Below are 21,343 nucleotides of genomic sequence, written 5' to 3' on the forward strand. Positions count from 1 at the left end.
CAAAGAAAAACGAAAATATATGTCTAACAGGTACGAGAGCTCTGTGTTCGTACATCTCACACAATAATACCATTCTTTCTTGTGTTGGTAAATCCTTGTCTGAACAACACCATGCTCACTTCAAGACAATTATAAGGTATTTAACTGGATTTCTTTGTAAATCTAGAGTGCCATTAATCTGTGATCGTCAATACGTCATCAGTATTGGGTGATCGTCAATACTTCATCGATAATGGGTGATCGTCAATACTTCATCGATACTAGGTGATCGTCAATACTTCATCGATACTGGGTGATCGTCAATACTTCATCGATACTGGGTGATCGTCAATACTTCATCGATACTGGGTGATCGTCAATACTTCATCGATACTGGGTGATCGTCAATACTTCATCGATACTGGGTGATCGTCAATACTTCATCGATACTGGGTGATCGTCTATACTTCATCGATACTGGGTGATCGTCAATACTTCATCGATACTGAGTGATCGTCACTACTTCAAAAATACTGGGTGATCGTCACTACTTCATCAATACTCGGTGACGGTGTGCCGTTGTGACGGAGAAACCTTGTGTTTGTGTAAAAACCCTGGAAGTATCGACAGTGACATCTGTGGGAATGTTAGAGACAGGTTGTATCCTGGAATATCACAGTTTATTCAATAAGGCAGTTTCCCACTGGTACTATAGACCATCATTCTGTCACATGACTTATGAGTGAGTGAGTGAGTGAGTTGGGTTTAACACTGCTTTTAACAGTATTCCAGTCATATCACGGCATGTCAGCATAATGTGGGAGGAAAGCCGGAAGTGATGCAGGATGTTAAATCAAGGTGAAGAGTAAATGGCCACTAGGCTGTGGCCAGTGTTTGTTTGTTTGTTTGTTTGTTGTTTAACGCTGCACTCACCAATATGCCAGCTATATGACGGCGGTCTGAAAATAATCGAGTCAAATACTCGCTGGTTTTCCTATGTCTGAAACCAGGTCATCACTTAATTAGTTCGTAAAAGATAGCGACTACACCAAAAATAGGCACAATGTATTCACGGGTGATGGAGGAATGTAGTGCATACAGACCCGTGAAGTATTGACAAAGCCAATACTTCACAAAGCCTCGACTTCTGGGCCCACTTGCACAAAGCGATCTTAGTGCTAAGACTCCCACACCTTAACATAGGCTTACGATCGTCTTAGCGCTAAGATTACTTTGTGCAAGTGGGCCCAGGTGCAGATATTTGTGGGTATACACAAATACAGGCTTGTAATGCAAACATTAGCAGCTCCGAGATACACTGTCACAACCAGTGTGAGAACTATATTACAGGATATACTACATCAATGATAAAGTAAACTGTAAATTAGAATATATCATCCTAAACCGGCTTCCACAGGAGATATCGTATGGGTGAGATCAGTACAGATCCTAGGAGGTATCACTACAATGAAACTGCATCACAATGTGTTACAGACCATTGTGACATCATCAGTTACCATGACGTCACAACCAAAAGACATCACTAATCTCTCTGCCACTGAAGCTGGTTAGCTGTACTATTTACACTCAAGACACTGGTTATTACTGTTAGAAACTGAACAAGAATGATTTTAGAGGATAAATAGAATCTCACCCTCATGTCTTTTGATATACAGTCTCATTAAAATCAGATCTTAGCTCTCGTTACCTCTAAACAAAGATTTGAGGAAATCTCATTATGGGTTGTCAGAACGACCTTTCGCAAACTTTGACTGACCAATGAAAAGACTCACATAAGCCAATCAGAAAGCAGCTTTCTCGAGCTATACGGCACTAGTTTCGAAATGGAGACTACACTGACAGACAATGTTTTTGACGGATTCAATTGTGAAGCCCGTAGTTGTTTGGAATATGCCGTGTTAAACTTTTAGAGGTGGAATGTTTAGAAAACACATTCCAACTGTCACTTTCCTAATCTGGTAAGCGATGTTTTGATAGGTCAGATGAAAGGTCATTCTGAGCTGACATGCAGTGGGATGTCCTCAGATCTTTATTGAGCAGTGGTGAGAACTAAAATTTGATTTTAATGAGATTGTTTGATATAATATATATCAACATGAGTCGATAAATATTCAAACCTCTCAGGCTCGGCGATTAGTTTATACTTTTTTGAAGAGTAAGAGATTCTCTGTATGCAAACTAGGTCATAGACTATCAATACATAAAAATATCATTAAATGAAACTACTTTTGGTCACCATGGTCACAACAAAACAATCCAAGCAACAAACATCAACAGACCTGTGTTCCAGTGTAGCACCTAGTAGGAATGTCCGTGTTATCTGGCTAAGACAACTCAACTCTACGACTTCTGTGGAGGGCAGTGTTAATGAACAGGGTGAACGGACAATATTGAGAACGCACAATATTGAGAACGGACAATATTGAGAAGTGCTCCATACCTCCTAATACATAAGTAGCAGTCTTGAGATCATATTCAAAACACATACCTTCTAATTAACAACGGATTACTTGTCATTATAACTAAATAGAATAACGTAGTCAGGTAAGTATAATATTTACAATGAACAAAAAAACAAAAAAACAAAAAAACATGTTAAATATTTACGTATGTAATGCTTAATGATGCCCAGGTAAATATAATTAACCCACGAGGTGATTTTTATAAGATTAAAAAAGTCTCAAAGCACTATTTTCATAATGAAGCAATTGTTCGAACATGTTGAAGAAAGAGTTAATTTTTTAAAATTAAAAACACTAATCCTAAAACTAGTTAGTCCTGTGATTCTGAATGGAGCCCTGCAAAAAAATAATTATCACATAAGTGATTTTCAAGAGAGTCTCAAAGCACTACTTTCACAATGCAGCAATTAAAAAAAATGTATATTTTTAAAAAATTAAAAAAACAACCTAATGCTGACCCCCGTTAGCTAGTGGCCCCCAGTGCAGTAACTCTTGTGTATTTCCAAATCTCTCTGCTTGCTGTACATCTTGTCACAATCCGCGCACACAAACATGTCTGGGCGGATATAGCCGGAGTTATCTGTCCCTGATTGGCTTCTAGCTTTGCCAGAAGGTGGCGGCCGCACAGCAGCTGGGAAGAGGAAGGGAAACAGTTTCAATGCATCATCATATAATTAAATGTGACTGATGGGATTTTTAAAACTTTCTTTATATGCTGATTGCATGTTTGTTTCTTGTACTCCTTAAATATCATGTGATTGATTTATTCCAATGATGTCCCAACATTTTTTCAAAGCAACAAGGATCCGAAGGTTTGTGACAATTAACAATCTCATTAAAATCAGATCTTTGTTCTCGATACCGCTAAACAAAGATCTGAGGACATCCCATGAAGGGTCACGTCAGAACGACCTTTCATCCGACCAATCAGAGTGTCGCTTACCAAAATCATGAAAGTGACAAGTCTGAATGTGATTTCTAATCATGCAATCTCGAAAACTTTAACACGGGGTTTTACAAATGATGGTTACAGGCTCAACGACTGAATCTATACAATCTAGACCATATATTAGCCATTCGAGAATGTTCTTTTGTTAAGGTTTCAAATTTTTATGCGAAAATTTGTCAAAATATGTTTCGAAGTGTAGTCGCCAATTTGAAGTTAGTGCCGTAAAGCACGAGAAAGCTGCCTTCAGACTGGCTAATGTCGACTTCTTGTCAGTAATTCCATTGGTCAGTCAGAGTTGGCGAAAGGTCAGTCTGACGTGACCCGTAATGGGATGTCCTCCGATCTTGGTTTAGCTTCAGCGAGAACTAAGATCTGATTTTAATGAGATTGTGATAATTAATAGTTTGTAGCTGAACCATAGATTTGGCCAGTAAAAAGTAAGCATTAAGTTATCATCCCTTATCATCCAGCATCCACAATCCTGTGATCAGACCGCAAATGGTATCTAGCAAGTCCATCCTCCTTACCCCCAACGCCTTGGTTGCTTTGGTACCCACTCTTCTTCATCTGGATGTATGCACTGATGCTGGTTGCATTGACAGGGGCCATAACTCTGCCTGGGTTACCTTTGCCACTGGGTGGTCTCCCTTGTTTTGTGCTATCCTTCTGTCTACTGGCACTGCTGGGCCGAGATGACTTTTTCACCAGAAACTCTCCTTCTGTTTTAGTCTTGTTGTGGTCAAAGACAAACGTCTGTTCTTTGGGTATGATTGCAGTCTTGGGTGGAGTTTTCTCAGGAGTCACAGATTTGGTGGAACTGTTATTGTTCTGATTCTCTTGATAATATCTGAAAGTATGAAATGAGAGATACACATAACTAACCATGTTAACTGATGACTTGGGGAAAAAAATGATAGTTTGTAATTTTCACATCCATTTCTATTTTTTGGACAGCCTCTCAAAACAGGTATTAATATATTTATTTAAATGCTTCAAAATTAGTATGTCAAATCATTTTAGTATGAAAATATATACATAGACATTAATGTCTACAGACATCTCTAACAAAATGTGAAGATGTATAGGAATGATATCATTTTAGCACTATTTGGTGAGTGAGTGTCCAAATGATTTAGCAGCATGCCGTGAGAAACGAGGCAATAGAGAGTATGGTCGGATTGAAGAAAATTCTAGAGGAGGGAGTGGAAAGAAAGATTCATTTGCCGTCTATTATATTAAGGTGAGGTGAAATGCGGTTTAACGTCCCGTCCAAGATTATTGCACTTATATAGCGACGTGCATGTACATGTGTGTGTTTGTGTGGCTGCTTGTACTAGTCTGGACTGATGCAGACTTATAGTGCTAGCACACTGAGATACCATGCCGCAGTTTAACATGAATACCCCACTCAGACACAGTATACTGACTCCGAGCCGACCAGTCCTTGTTTTAGCCCCTTAATGACGAGCGCCAGACAGGGTAACAACAAGTACCATCTTATTATATTAAGAAACAGACAAAGGGAATGAGTAGGTTAGGTCAAAGCAACTTTCAACATGAATAAATCAGTTGTTTATAATTTTGGCCAATTCCTGTGAAGATCTGGGTTAGAACTGGTCTTCAGCAACCCATGTTTTTCTGAGAGGCGACTAATGGAGTCGGATGGTCAGTCTAGCTGACTTGGTTCTTGCATGTCATCGTTTCCCACTTGCTTGGATCAATGTGGATGATATTAATCAATTGATTGTGTGGTCCAGACTTGATTATTTACAGACTGCCATCACATAGCGGGAATACTGCTGGGTGCGGCATTAAACAACAAACAAAAAAACCCATTATTTTGGAGGAAAGCAGGTTGTAAATGGAGAACTAGGATCACAACCAACAGGTTTTAGATTAATCAGCACTTGCAAGTAATGCTGGTCTGCTGGGGTAATAGAGCAGGTGACCAGACTGTGTGTTGGTTGTAAATAATCATCTCTGGACCAGACAAACCAGTGATTGATAAAATGAGCAGCGATCCACACCATTGGGTGTGTATTTAACATACCAACAACCAAGGCACCCAGTCTTACCACCTGAGCCTGTTGCCTTTGACAACCAGTTAGGTTGGAGACCTGTTGGAGGCCTGTTGGAGACCTGTTGTGCTTTGTCACATACACTGTTTTGGAGTTGATATAGCCTTTAAGGCAAGAATGCTTCTTTTCAGAGAATTTCTGGTTGGCATAATAGTGATAAATACTAGCCAGGTGTCTTTTCCAAAATATCAGCAGGAATAGTATTAGATACACCAAATAAAAGCGACAGAAATTCTGCTGATGTGCATCAGCCATTATGGTCACAACATGTAACCTGGCTGACTGAATGTCATCAGACTGAATGTCATCGGATTGAATGTCATAGGAGTGAATGTCATTGGACTGAATGTCATCGGACAAAAATTCATCAGAGTGAATGTCATTGGAGTGAATGTCATTGGAGTGAATGTCATCGGACTGAATGTCATCAGACTGAATGTCATTGGACTGAATGTCATCAGACTTAATGTCATTGGAATGAATGTCATCGGACTGAATGTCATAGGAATGAATGTCATTGGACTGAATGTCATCGGACAAAAATTCATCAGAGTGAATGTCATTGGAGTGAATGTCATTGGAGTGAATGTCATCGGACTGAATGTCATCAGACTGAATGTCATTGGACTGAATGTCATCAGACTGAATGTCATTGGAATGAATGTCATCTGACTGAATGTCATAGGAATGAATGTCATTGGACTGAATGTCATGGGAGTGAATGTCATGGGAGTGAATGTCATCGGACTGAATGTCATCGGAGTGAATGTCATCGGAGTGAATGTCATCGGAGTGAATGTCATAGGAGTGAATGTCATCGGACTGAATGTCATCGGAGTGAATGCCATCGGACTGAATATCATTGGACTGAATATCATCGGACTGAATGTCATAGGAGTGAATGTCATCAGACTGAATGTCATAGGAATGAATACCATAGGAGTGAATGTCATCCATCGGACTGAATGTCATAGGAGTGAATGTCATAGGAATGAATGTCATTTGACTGAATGTCATAGAAGTGAATGTCATCGGAGTGAATGTCATCGGAGTGAATGTCATAGGAATGAATGTCATAGGAGTGAATGTCATCGGACTGAATGTCATAGGAATGAATGTCATCGAAGTGAATGTCATCGGAGTGAATGTCATCGGACTGAATATCATTGGACTGAATGTCATCGGACTGAATGTCATAGGAGTGAATGTCATCAGACTGAATGTCATAGGAATGAATGTCATAGGAGTGAATGTCATCGGACTGAATGTCATAGGAATGAATGTCAGCGGACTGAATGTCATAGGAGTGAATGTCATAGAAGTGAATGTCATCAGACTGAATGTCATAGGAATGAATGTCATAGGAGTGAATGTCATCGGAATGAATGTCATAGGAGTGAATGTCATCGGACTGAATGTCATAGGAATGAATGTCAGCGGACTGAATGTCATCGGACTGAATATCCTTTTACTGAATTCCAGTTATCATTCTCAACTCCCTGGGGAGTATACAACCCAAGAGTGTTTTTAAAATATGTATCTGGTTTTGCACATGTAGTTGAAAAAATATCTGGTGTCAATACAGAATATCAAATGGTCGGACACTTTACAACCGTCACTGCCTTGACTGCCTCTCACCTGGCGTTGTCTGTGTGGGACACGTCTTCTCTGTACTGACTCCGGGATTCCGTCTTCCACAGGGGAGCAGGCCCAGGCATCTGACAGTACAACAGCCACAATCTCAGTTCACTACAATGTTATTCACTGTGACTAATACTGATGCCTACATTTACACAGCCAAGTCAGAAAAAGACATTCTCTCTTTCTCTTATATAGCTAGAAGGCTACAACAATTTCTACCTGATAATAATAATAATAATAATGATGATGATGAGTCAATGAAGTCCCGTGACATAGAGCAAGCTAACCTCAGCTCAATCAAACAGCTGTATTCTATCAATTTTGAAATTGTTTGCATTCTTTTACAATGTCATATTACATGTCGGTAAGATAAATTTATTGCCTCCGGGTCGTGGTATAAAACCTTATGCGGGATGCATATAACCCCATGTTCCCCGAGTGATCCTGCTACAACACATAATATCACATCACAATAACATTTCAATAAATGATGAGTGAGTGAGTTGGGTTTAACGCCGCTTTTAACAGTATTCCAGTTGTATCGCAGCGTGTCACCTTAATGTGGGAGGACAGCCCGAAGTGATGCAGGTCACAGACGTTTACCACTTCGGTGAAACCCACGAGCACGGGTATGGTGCTGACAGATGTAGAAACATAATCGGGGCGAACTGGGATTCGAACCCACAATCATAGGTTTCTGGCGTGTCCAAGCGACGCAACTCTGCACAGCGAATCACGGCACCTTAGACGATTGGGCTACCCGTGCCCCCCAATAAATGATGAGCAAATACATCAAATGTTAATGACCACAAAATAAATCTCCCTGCTATCTGCTGAACAGTGTGGAGTGAGACATCTGTTATCCCTGGTCTGGTCCCCCAGTGATGGGGAAGTTCTAGTGGGTCCTACCTGCTGGTGTTTAGCTGGAGGCTCCCTGGCCTGTGTCATGGTGAGGACTTTAGTGATGGAGTTCCGGAGTCCCTCGTTCTGGTCTTCCAGCACCTGGATCCTCACTGAGTTGGCCTTCACTTGGTTCTGCATGTCTGTCACGATATCTCCTGTACCTGCAACATGTCCGTCACGATATCACCTGTACCTGCAACATGTCTGTCACGATATCACCTGTACCTGCAACATGTCCTTCATGATATCACCTGTACCTGCAACATGTCTGTCACGATATCACCTGTACCTGCAACATGTCTGTCACGATATCTCCTGTACCTGCAACATGTCCGTCATGATATCACCTGTACCTGCAACATGTCTGTCACGATATCACCTGTACCTGCAACATGTCCATCACGATATCTCCTGTACTAGCCAACATGTCCGTCACGATATCCCCTGTACCTGCAACATATCCGTCACGATATCCCCTGTACCTGCAACATGTCCGTCACAATATCACCTGTACCTGCAACATGTCCATCACGATATCTCCTGTACTAGCCAACATGTCCGTCACGATATCCCCTGTACCTGCAACATGTCCGTCACGATATCACCTGTACCTGCAACAAGTCCGTCACGATATCTCCTGTACCTGCAACATGTCCGTCACGATATCTCCTGTACCTGCAACATGTCCGTCATGATATCACCTGTACCTGCAACATGTCCGTCACGATATCACCTGTACCTGCAACAAGTCCGTCACGATATCACCTGTACCTGCAACATGTCCGTCACGATATCACCTGTACCTGCAACATGTCCGTCACGATATCACCTGTACCTGCAACATGTCTGTCACAATATCACCTGTACCTGCAACATGTCCGTCATGATATCACCTGTACTAGCCAACATGTCCATCACGATATCACCTGTAACTGCAACATGTCCATCACGATATCACCTGTACCTGCAACATGTCCATCACGATATCACCTGTACCTGCAACAAGTCCGTCATGATATCACCTGTACTAGCCAACATATCCATCATGATATCTCCTGTACCTGCAACATGTCCGTCATGATATCACCTGTACCTTCAACATGTCTGTCACGATATCACCTGTACCTCCAACATGTCTGTCACGATATAACCTGTACCTGCAACATATACGTCACGATATAACCTGTACCTGCAACAAGTCTGTCACGATATCACCTGTACCTGCAACATGTCCGTCACGATATCACCTGTACCTGCAACATGTCCGTCATGATATCTCATGTACCTGCAACATGTCCGTCACGATATCACCTGTACCTGCAACATGTCCGTCACGATATCACTTGTACCTGCAACATATACGTCACGATATAACCTGTACCTGCAACAAGTCTGTCACGATATCACCTGTACCTGCAACATGTCCGTCACGATATCACCTGTACCTGCAACATGTCCGTCATGATATCTCATGTACCTGCAACATGTCCGTCACGATATCACCTGTACCTGCAACATGTCCGTCACGATATCACTTGTACCTGCAACATGTCCGTCACGATATCACTTGTACCTCCAACATGTCCGTCATGATATCACCTGTACCTGCAACATCTCCGTCACTATATCACCTGTACCTGCAACATGTCCGTCACAATATCACCTGTACCTGCAACATGTCCGTCTTTGGACTTTCTTTAAAATGGTTTCTAACCAGAAATGAGTGTGGTATTTTATTTATTACTCACTTTAAATAAGTATTTAAGTGTAAATACATAATAACTTTCGTTAATAGAACAAACTGAAACCGGTTGCAAATTTGGTTGCGCATTAATATTGATATATGCCCAAATATGGGCTTTGTTGACCTTTCCAGGCATATGCATTAACAACATGTTCATGCATGACAGTACCAACAAGCACAAGTTATGGCAATTCAAGCGCATTGATGTTAGTATGGAGGACAACTGTAAGAAAACTTAAAAAGTCAATTACCGCTGCGCTTTGAATCTCAGACCAACACTCGGCTACTAGGCTAACCCGACAGGGTCCCGGCTCTACAATCAAATTGGTTTGGTTTCCTTGATCTATCAGATGAATTTATATCCTGTCCGTACCATGTTGGAAAAGGGAAATCAGAGTGCGCGGCAAAGACGTTTATGTTAACTGTACCACCCTATACTGAAGATGTGAAAATCAACAAACCCAAGTCTGCTTGCATGTCAGTGTCAGCTTCAAACAAAGAGCAAGGTCACCATCAGAATAAGAAAAGACAACCGTGATGTACTCTTAGCGTTTTACGCAAGAGATCAATAGGTAATGTTATTGTTCACATCTAGGATATTTTGGACCACAAAAACAGAAGTCAGGCACACCTCCACGGAGTTTTCGAATGATTTGTATCTGAACTGTTCACTTTGATTGATCTGGTCGTGCAGTCGTATATGCTCATTCATAAACAAACACCTTCGGAAGCAATGTCACAAAAAATGCTTTGAAGGGGATATTGATGTCACAACCGGAGCATCCAACATAAGTCTAGATATCTGTCGAGACAGTTTAAACTGACTTCATTTCATCACGCTTATTCTTCGACGATAAATCAAATTGAAAGTCCCGAAAATGGTCGGGTGTGTCAGACCCTCGATCTATCAGTAGTCACACTTTGCAAATGGATAACCTACCCTATCAGTCTGGGTTGACTAGAAACTTCAATAAGTTCAAGGTGATAATTAACTGACAACTCTGTAACCATGGTAACCTACCCTGATAGTCTGGGTTGACTGGGCCATTGAGGTCGGGGTACTCTATTATCATCCTCTCTCTCTCCCTGGCTTCCTCCAGGGACTTCTCCAGTCTCTCTATCCTGCCTTCCGTATCAGCTATGCTCTTCTTCAGACTTGTCTTCTCCGTGTTCAGGCTCTCTATAACGACCTGGATACATACACGATACAGTCAGTGTCACTGCAGCAAGCAAGCACCACATATCACCAGATAAGTTATAATGACAGGTGAGGTGAGGTGAAATTGGGTTTAACATCGCATCCATGATTAGGCGGTCAGTTATAATGTCACATTATGGTCTTGATATTCAGACAGACTGTTTCAGTGTCATTGGTGCCTTAGACAACTGGGCCACCTGGGCCCCTCAAAGTCCTTAGAAGTTGGATATGTCCAGTACTGATACCCTAGATACCCTCTAGTGTACAGTGTACAGTGTACAGACATGTTTTATGTACAAATTAGCAAAATCTAAATTCAACTTTCCTGTCTCAATATTGATGACCTCTGACATGTTTGATATCATCAGATGATACTGCCAGTGACAGAAGCCCACCTCTTTCTCCTTGATCTTGTGTTGCAGTTGTTGAGCTTCTGTCTTGGCAACCGTGAGTGACTCCTCAATGGCTTCCTTCTCTTCCTCCAGCAGCGACGCTTGGTCCCTAAGGTCCTGGTTCTCCTGGTCTAGGTCACCCACTCTCTGCAGCAGGGCGTCCTGCTTGCCCTGAAGGGACTGGGGACAGATAGACTTATATACAACAGGAGCATCAATAACATTGCAGGTGACACTCTCTGCAGCAGGGCGTCCTGCTTGCCCTGAAGGGACTGGGGGCAGATAGACTTATATACAACAGGAGCATCAATAACATTGCAGGTGACACTCTCTGCAGCAGGGCGTCCTGCTTGCCCTGAAGGGACTGGGGGCAGATAGACTTATATACAACAGGAGCATCAATAACATTGCAGGTGACACTCTCTGCAGCAGGGCGTCCTGCTTGCCCTGAAGGGACTGGGGACAGATAGACTTGTAGACAACAGGAGCATCAATAACATTGCAGGTGACACTCTCTGCAGCAGGGCGTCCTGCTTGCCCTGAAGGGACTGGGGACAGATAGACTTATATACAACAGGAGCATCAATAACATTGCAGGTGACACTCTCTGCAGCAGGGCGTCCTGCTTGCCCTGAAGGGACTGGGGACAGATAGACTTATATATAACAGGAGCATCAATAACATTGCAGGTGACACTCTCTGCAGCAGGGCGTCCTGCTTGCCCTGAAGGGACTGGGGACAGATAGACTTATATACAACAGGAGCATCAATAACATTGCAGGTGACACTCTCTGCAGCAGGGCGTCCTGCTTGCCCTGAAGGGACTGGGGACAGATAGACTTATATACAACAGGAGCATCAATAACATTGCAGGTGACCACTCTCTGTAGCAGGGCGTCCTGCTTGCCCTGAAGGGACTGGGGACAGATAGACTTATATACAACAGGAGCATCAATAACATTGCAGGTGACACTCTCTGCAGCAGGGCGTCCTGCTTGCCCTGAAGGGACTGGGGACAGATAGACTTATATACAACAGGAGCATCAATAACATTGCAGGTGACACTCTCTGCAGCAGGGCATCCTGCTTGCCCTGAAGGGACTGGGGACAGATAGACTTATATACAACAGGAGCATCAATAACACTGCAGGTGACACTCTCTGCAGCAGGGCGTCCTGCTCGCCCTGAAGGGACTGGGGACAGATAGACTTATATATAACAGGAGCATCAATAACATTGCAGGTGACACTCTCTGCAGCAGGGCGTCCTGCTTGCCCTGAAGGGACAGGGGACAGATAGACTTATATACAACAGGAGCATCAATAACATTGCAGGTGACCACTCTCTGGAGCAGGGCGTCCTGCTTGCCCTGAAGGGACTGGGGACAGATAGACTTATATACAACAGGAGCATCAATTACATTGCAGGTGACACTCTCTGCAGCAGGGCGTCCTGCTTGCCCTGAAGGGACTGGGGACAGATAGACTTATATACAACAGGAGCATCAATAACATTGCAGGTGACACTCTCTGCAGCAGGGCGTCCTGCTTGCCCTGAAGGGACTGTGGACAGATAGACTTATATACAACAGGAGCATCAATAACACTGCAGGTGACACTCTCTGCAGCAGGGCGTCCTGCTCGCCCTGAAGGGACTGGGGACAGATAGACTTATATACAACAGGAGCATCAATAACATTGCAGGTGACCACTCTCTGGAGCAGGGCGTCCTGCTTGCCCTGAAGGGACTGGGGACAGATAGACTTACATACAACAGGAGCATCAATAACATTGAAGGTGACACTCTCTGCAGCAGGGCGTCCTGCTTGCCCTGAAGGGACTGGGGACAGATAGACTTGTAGACAACAGGAGCATCAATAACATTGCAGGTGACACTCTCTGCAGCAGGGCGTCCTGCTTGCCCTGAAGGGACTGGGGACAGATAGACTTATATACAACAGGAGCATCAATAACATTGCAGGTGACACTCTCTGCAGCAGGGCGTCCTGCTTGCCCTGAAGGGACTGGGGGCAGATAGACTTGTAGACAACAGGAGCATCAATAACATTGTAGGTGACACTCTCTGTAGCAGGGCGTCCTGCTTGCCCTGGAGACTGGGGACAGATAGACTTGTAGACAACAGGAGCATCAATAACATTGAAGAATTACCTAACATGGCATACTTATAGTTACCAGTGGTTTATGACAATTATGTACATAACTCCAGTGAAGATCCGGGGTAGAACAGGTCTTCAGCTTCCGTAAAAGGCGACTATGCTTGTCGTAAGAGGCGACTTACGGGATCGGGTGGTAAGGCTCGCTGACTTGGTTGATGCACGTCATCATGTCCCAATTGCGTGGATTGATGCTCATGTCAATCACTGGATTGTCTGGTCCAGACTCGATTATTTACAGACGGCCGTAATATAGCTGGAATATTGCTGAGTGCGGCGTTAAACAACAAACAAACAAACAAACATAACTCCCATTACCTGGCCATGTTTAGCCACACTCCTGTTCTTTGCTTGTTCCTTGCCGAGGTCCTGGTGGGTCTTCTCCAGTTTCTCATTGATGTCCGACAGCTGTGTCTTTAAGGTGCTGACCTCTGACTCTAGTGAGGTAACTTCCCTGGATGTCGCCTTGTTTTGATCTACCTCACTTTGAAGGTCTTGTTTTGTATTTTCTGAATCAGTAAAGAACATCAGTCAAACAGAATCTTAAAGAAAGAAACAGGAACTAAGAGAGTTGGAGAAGCACTGCTGGCCTCTATTTTACACAAAAGAATATGCTTGTCGTAAAAGGCGACTATGCTTGTCGTAAAAGGCGACTATGCTTGTCATAAAAGGTGAATATGCTTGTCGTAAAAGGCGACTATGCTTGTCATAGAAGGCGACTATGCTTGTCGTAAAAGGCGACTATGCTTGTCGTAAAAGGCGACTATGCTTGTCGTAAAAGGCGACTATGCTTGTCATAGAAGGCGACTGCTTGTCGTAAAAGGCGACTATGCTTGTCGTAAAAGGCGACTATGCTTGTCATAAAAGGCGACTATGCTTGTTGCAAGAGCAACTAATAGAATCAGGTGATCAGGCTCTCTGACTTGGTTGATGCATGTCATCATATCCCAATTGTCTGGATCGATGCTCATGATGTCAATCACTGGATTGTTTGGTCCCAACTCAATTATTTACAGACCACCATCATACAACTGGAATGAGTAAATAAACAGCAAAGAACAATGACACCATCTGATCCAAGAGCACAATTTAAAAGTTTGGCCTAAGAAACAATGAGGACTTTATTATTTTTAGTCCCACAGAAGAACTCAAGACAATGGGGATGATGGTGGAATCTATCCAGTCAGCAACATCTGTATCTTATCTGGTGTATTTGGAGCAGTATAGTAAGTATGGGTATTCATTCATGTTTACTATTAAGTAGTCTGTCTCACAGACCCATAGAATATATTTACCAACTCAAGTCTAGAATGATTTAGCAAGTCTAGATCGCCTTAACAATCAAGCATTGTTCTGGGCTTCATTTGGTTTGCATATTATATATACTTCTTAAATAAGATATCTTTATTTCTGGGACTAAATGTTAGTCTAACTATCAAGATATGACACTAAATCAGACAGGCACAGGCAGACTGATTTGTTTTTTGTATAACGCCATGCACAGCAATATTCCAGCTATATAACGGCAGTCTTTAAATAATTAAGTCTGGACCAGATAATCCATTGATTGATATCATGAGCATCTTATAATTGGCATATGATGATATACATCAACCAAGTCAGCGAGCCTCACCACCTAATCTGATTGGTCGCCTCTTATGACAAGCATAGTCGCCTTTCAGGACAAGCATGGGTTGCTGAAGACCTTTTCTAACCCGGATCTTCACAGGTGACAGGCAGACTGAACACACAATACAGTAGTGAAAGGGATTTTAACCCACTACAGATCCTGGCATGGCCAAGGGATGCAACTCTGCACAATGAGATGCAATGTCTTAGATCACTAGGAACCCAAGTCCCGATCTATATATCAGACAGCAACAGTTTCAATCCTCACCCAGCTGTTGCAACTGCTGTTGCTGCTCTCTCAGCTCCTCCTTCAGCTGCGCCAACATCGCCTCCAGCGCTGACCGAGACTGCTTCAGCTCCTCCTTCTCCTGGGTCACATGATTTAGCATCTCCGCATGCTGTCTCTCCAACTCTGTGACCTTCACCTCAAACTGGTGCCGAACTGCAGACTGTGTCTCACGCTCCACCTTCAAATCCTTTTCCGCCTTAGACACCTTTTCGGTCATTTTTCTCTTTTCTTTCAAATACCCCGCCACATCTTCTTGCAGTGGACCAATTGTTGCAGCAAGCTGTTCCACATGTTTACTTATACGGGCAATGTCTTTGTTCTGCTCCGCTGTCCATCGTTTCACGTCATTGGAACTCAACCATTCAACATCAACCATTTGACCACGAAATTTCTTTAATGACGACGGCATATTTTGAGACTGACATGTATTGATGACAACCTCGCCAGCTTCTCGGAAACACTTCTGAACTGCATGGCATGATTCACAAGGTACAAATACTGTCTCAATTGTCTGCGATGATTTATTACAAGCATCCTTGGAAATCTCCCCCTCGTTTGAGGTCACAGACTCCCCTCTCGTGACAGCGAGCTCTGCGTTGTTCGGGGGGATTAGTCCCCCAAATCCTGGTGTCTTCGGAGGAGTGAGTCCTCTCTGGTAAGACGTCCCATTTCCGTTGTGGAGCTGACTTAACTCATCGGTTAGCTTACTGACTGTATTCTCCAAATCAGAAAATTTTCGACTTTTTGATTTATTCTGAAAAAAATATATCAGTGAGAATTACATAAAATTACATGAACTTAGATATTCATGACATCAGTTCACTTATCATGACACAACACATTGCAAATTTCCTTCTTCTAGTGAGTGAGTGAGTTGGGTTTAACGCTGCTTTTAACAGTATTACAGTTATATCATGGCGTGTCAGCTTAATGTGGCGCTTTAGACAACTGGGCCACTCGTGCCCCTTCCTTCTTCTATGTAACACAGAGACCCAAACTTGTCTCTTCTATTTTTGAGGGGCACGGGTGGCCCAGTCGTCTAAGGTGCCGCAATTCACTGTGCAGAGTTGCATCCCTTGGGCATGCCAGAAACCTATGATTGTGGGTTCGAATCCCGTTTCGCCCTGATTATGTTTCTAGGTTTGTCAGCACCATACCCGTGCTCGTGGGTTTCACCGAAGTGGTAAACGTCTGAGACCTGCATCACTTCGGGCTTTCCTACCACATTAAGTTGACACGCCGTGATATAACTGGAATAATGTTAAAAGCGGCGTAAAACCCAACTCACTCACTCACTCTTCTATTTTTGATATTCTGTTGCCTATGGTTACCAATTGGAGTTATCTGTCCTTGATCACTGCCTTCTCATTGCAAAAGAAGATACACATGTGCTTGCGTTTGGGGAGAAAGAAAATTAAGATTTTCTAAATAGAAGTGACTATGTAGAACTATAGATCTTCATAATTTATGACGTGAAAACGATTCGATGATATCCTTATCAGCTTTCAGCATAATGGGAATACTATCATCCTGAAATATGCTTGGGTTGACACCCACAGTATTTGAATCGAGAGACCCCTTACATTTCCAATAAACTTGATTATAGACATTTTCATGAGGCATTTTTCTAATACTTAAACAACGCTCTTCGGCAGAAATTCTATCTACTATACAATGGAGGCAGTCATTTAAACATTACCAAGCCTTTGACTGGTATGGTTTTGAGACACAAATCTGTCTTAGGCCTTAAGTTGGGTTTGAGTGAGTTGGGTTTTTAATGCCGCTTTTAACAGTATTCCAGTTATATCACGGCGTGTCAGTTTAATGTAGGAGGAAAGCCCGAAGTGATGCAGGTCTCAGACATTTAACACTTCGGTGAAATCCATGAGCACGGGTATGGTGCTGACAAACTTAGAAACATAATCGGGGCGAACCGGGATTCAAACCCACAATCATAGGTTTCTGGTGTGCCCAAGGGACGCAACTCTGCACAGCGAATTGTGGCACCTTAGACGACTGGGCCACCCATGCCCCCATTATATGATTTTCATGGTGGAAAACAACAAAGGTTAGAATAGACACTAGTTCTCAAAGCATCGGCAGATGCAGTCTAACATTTATAATAGTGAGAGCAGTTTCTCGTCTGTGTGACACAGCAGCAAGTACCTCGGATTGTGTCTGCTGTACAACTGTGTGGAGCTGTATCAGTCTATTCCAGTACTTCTTCACAACCAGGCCAACAGAGCTACTAGAGGTGGAGGAGTTGTCTCCCCCTGTCTTCACACTGGCCATCAGCTGCTCGGTGTACTTGCCCATGGACTGCATCAACAACACCATCCTAGTTGTAAACAGAAGAAACATGCAGCAACAACGTGGTATAGGGATATGATGGCTTACAACAGATTCATAGTCCATAAAACAGACATTAATCCTGTTTTCCAACACATGTGTGCCTATTCTTCTAGAGCATGTGAGAAGGTTTAACTTTTTTACAGGTTCAACCAGCACTGAGTGAGTGAGTGAGTGAGTGAGTGAGTGAGTGAGTGAGTGAGTGAGTGAGTGAATATTGTTTTCTGCCGCCTTTAGCAATATTCCAGCAATATCACAGCAGGGTGCACAAATTGTTAATCTTTGCTGTATGTAACTTTAGCCATTAGTTTAAATCTGTTTGTTCTCATCTGCTTACATTAGACTATATGTGGTGTTTATTTATATGATGCGGTATCGGCTTATTGTATGGACGAAAACTAGTCGAATATGGACTGATTGCAAATTACAACAGTGTCAAATACACGGGAAAACAATACTATACACTCTCAAGATTAACTGTTACCATACCTTGACTATTTATTCTCAAAACCATAATTAAACTTCTGTTTGTCATATTGAGCATTAACTTACACTAAACAGGATTGTCATTTTGTGTCAGCAGCAAATGAAATACCTCCCAATCCTGCATTCTGATTGGCAAATAATAATGTACTCAAACTCGTCTCTGTTAACTTTACGTTAGTTTGGCACCAAAATCAAAATGTACAACACAAGGTCTTTGAATGACAGCGGCACAATATCATACCAGCACTCATAAATTCTACATATGAGTTCTACAAAAATAATAGGTTTTAAAAAATATGTCTGGTAGTCATCAGTTCTGATGACCAATACTGTTCTCAAAAGTATGAAAAAGTATCTGGAGCGTTGCTGTATGAAATTGGAAGGGTGAAAATCTACAGAAAATAATACCAAAATACAAGTTCAGGCTAGTGACTTAAAGGTTTTAGCACAGACTGTGAGTGAGTGAGTGAGTGAGTTTTGTTTTACGCTGCTTTTAGCAATAGTCCAGCAATATCACAGCGGGGGAAACCAGAAATGGGCTTCACACATTGTACCCATGTCGGGAATCAAACCCGGGTCTTCGGTGTGACTAGCGAACGCTTTAACCACTAGGCTAACTGACCGCCCCAGCACAGACTGTGTCTTAACTGATCATGCTGATGAGTCAGTGTGTCAACAAAAGGAAAATGAACTGCCATTTTTTATATTTCTTTCTTTGAGCATGTTGAGTGACTTTAAGAAGTTGATATTTAATTAACAAGAGCTAGTGAGTGAGTGAGTATGGTTTTATGCCGCTTTTAGCAATATTCCAGCAATATCACGGCGGGAACAAGAGCTAGAGTATGGACTTATATACATCATTCATCAACAGAACTTTTCATCTTCATACATATTCATGTAAATTATTTAAGCCTGTTAAGGAAACTTTTATTTACATGAATTATCTGTGAAAACAGCAGCCAATAGTATAACTGTAAATTGTATCAGGCGCCATCATTACTTAATATTATGATCACAAGCATACATGAACATACCTGTCAATCACTAGTTCATACAGTGCAATGTGTGCCACCTGTCTCTCTTCTTCATCTTCAGAATAGTCGTACATTTCAAGTAATTCATCAATGTCAAGATCCCATGACTTTTTGTCGGGGAATTTCCATGATGGAGAGGAGACTGGTCCAGTCCGTGAAAAGACATCATTAATTGCCCATTGTAAGTCTTGAACATCATTTCGAAGACTTTCCATGCAGGCCTTGCTTCCCAACAGGTATGCCATGGTCAGGGATTACAATCTGTAAATATTCATATTGACCATAGTGACATAAGATCAGAATGTAGAACTGCGTCATGCTTCTTAAAACATACCATATTCGATGTAATAAGCGCCCGCTCTAATAAGCGCCAACGGCGATATTTGCTAATATATTGGCTAGTGAACAATCCCAATTAGCACCCCAATTATCACACTGATCAATGTACACAAAACTTATTTATTATTAATGTGGGAGGAAAGCCCGAAGTGATACAGGTCTAAGACGTTTACCACTTCGGTGAAACCCACGAGCACGGGTATGGTACTGACAAACTTAGAAACATAATCGGGGCGAACCGGGATTCGAACCCACAATCATAGGTTTCTGGCATGCCCAAGGGACGCAACTCTGCACAGCGAATCGTGGCGTCTTAGACGACTGGGTCACCCGTGCCCCCTCCTAAAACATGAAAAGCTTTTTCCATTTGCGTATTTATCCCAATCTGGTCATCGAAGCCCTACCGAGAGCTTGTGATATGCAGTCACTTGGATGTGTAAAGCTGTGTTGTCATGCACCTCACTGTCGCAGTTGTAGTACTTTATCCATATAAATATGCAAAACAATATGTAAAACACACCGAAAGGCTTGAATTAGGCCGCAGTGGTGTCACTGGAGCAGAAACGGAATAAGGCTAGCATAGCCAAAATAAGCTTGGGAGTTATCGGCTATTGTTTACAAACAAAGCTTCAGAGTGGTCGACGTCCTGTCCCTTTAATGTGTGAAAATCTGAGGACACCTCCATAGGAGAGGTTATGTGTATGTGTTGGAATAAAAAGTCTGATTATAAATAGACTGATAATGATAGAGTGTTATACTGCTGAATAGGTCCTATATTCCTGTGTGATGGGTTTTCGGACGCTTAAGACATTCCTAGTTTTCTCGCTTATCACCAGACAACAGTAATTTTGAGATGTATTACATTTTGCGATCCATAGAATTGCATTTTAATTTATATGAACTTTCTGAATAAAATCATTGTCTCCGACATTGATGTTGACGACGGAAAAAATGTAATTCATCAAACATTGTGTAGTGTACATAGCGTATGTGCACTTTCTGTTACTGAATTCTAGAAGACCAAAGATTAACAGAGGTAAAAATAATATTATTATAACGTCGGATCATATGTTTTCAGACATCCTACGTTTCAATCGGACATATTTATCATGAGTACTGCAGCTATAACGGGGGTTGTGTAACACAGACATTGTACATCTCACTCACTTATAAAAGACAACTTTATCTGAGTATTTACAATGTGTGTGTGATCGCAAAATGTTTTAACAGTTGAAAGAGTTACTTGTATCCTAAACATGATACATTAAAACCAACCATGTCAGATTCCTTTGTGACATGATATAAGTTCATAATAAGTAACACGAGAAATGGCAATGTGTGATCAACGGTATACTGTTACATAAAACATATACCGGTAGGCTTACGCAGACACAGTTGATGCTATTATCAAAGTCACAAATGACGATAGGGTGAAGATATTCGATAATCTTTTCACAAACTCAGCTCTGCAAATGACAACAATCTAGACATGTCATTCAAAAGATTATTAATTTGTAATTCAACATACCAGGAGGGACAAACCAGATTGAAACTGACATGAATATAAGGTACTTATCAGAAAACCACTGAAAATCTAGCACATATTTGGAATGTTCCCTCGGAAAACGCCATGTTGTTTACATGACGTCACTTCCTTCGAGTCAAGGGACGCCACTC

The 21,343-nt window shown here is 42.2% G+C and overlaps 1 protein-coding gene across 1 annotated transcript; it reads right to left on the reverse strand.

The window, feature by feature from the left end:
• Positions 1 to 1,229: 1,229 nt before the first annotated feature.
• LOC139472299 (coiled-coil domain-containing protein 157-like) lies at positions 1,230 to 21,279 on the reverse strand. Its single transcript, XM_071254737.1, has 11 exons — positions 21,195 to 21,279; positions 19,328 to 19,588; positions 17,625 to 17,796; positions 15,438 to 16,212; positions 13,859 to 14,049; positions 11,371 to 11,547; positions 10,799 to 10,967; positions 8,040 to 8,194; positions 7,128 to 7,207; positions 3,939 to 4,258; positions 1,230 to 3,093 (listed from the first exon to the last, which is right to left on the reverse strand). Exons 2-11 carry the CDS (start codon positions 19,570 to 19,572, stop codon positions 2,930 to 2,932), a joined length of 2,448 nt encoding a protein of 815 aa, XP_071110838.1. The 5' UTR covers positions 19,573 to 19,588; positions 21,195 to 21,279; the 3' UTR covers positions 1,230 to 2,929.
• Between the last annotated feature and the right edge of the window lie 64 nt (positions 21,280 to 21,343).

This window comes from Haliotis cracherodii, unplaced genomic scaffold, assembly GCF_022045235.1.
Source record: "Haliotis cracherodii isolate W230 unplaced genomic scaffold, xgHalCrac1.p SCAF_24, whole genome shotgun sequence".
NCBI lineage: Eukaryota > Metazoa > Mollusca > Gastropoda > Lepetellida > Haliotidae > Haliotis > Haliotis cracherodii.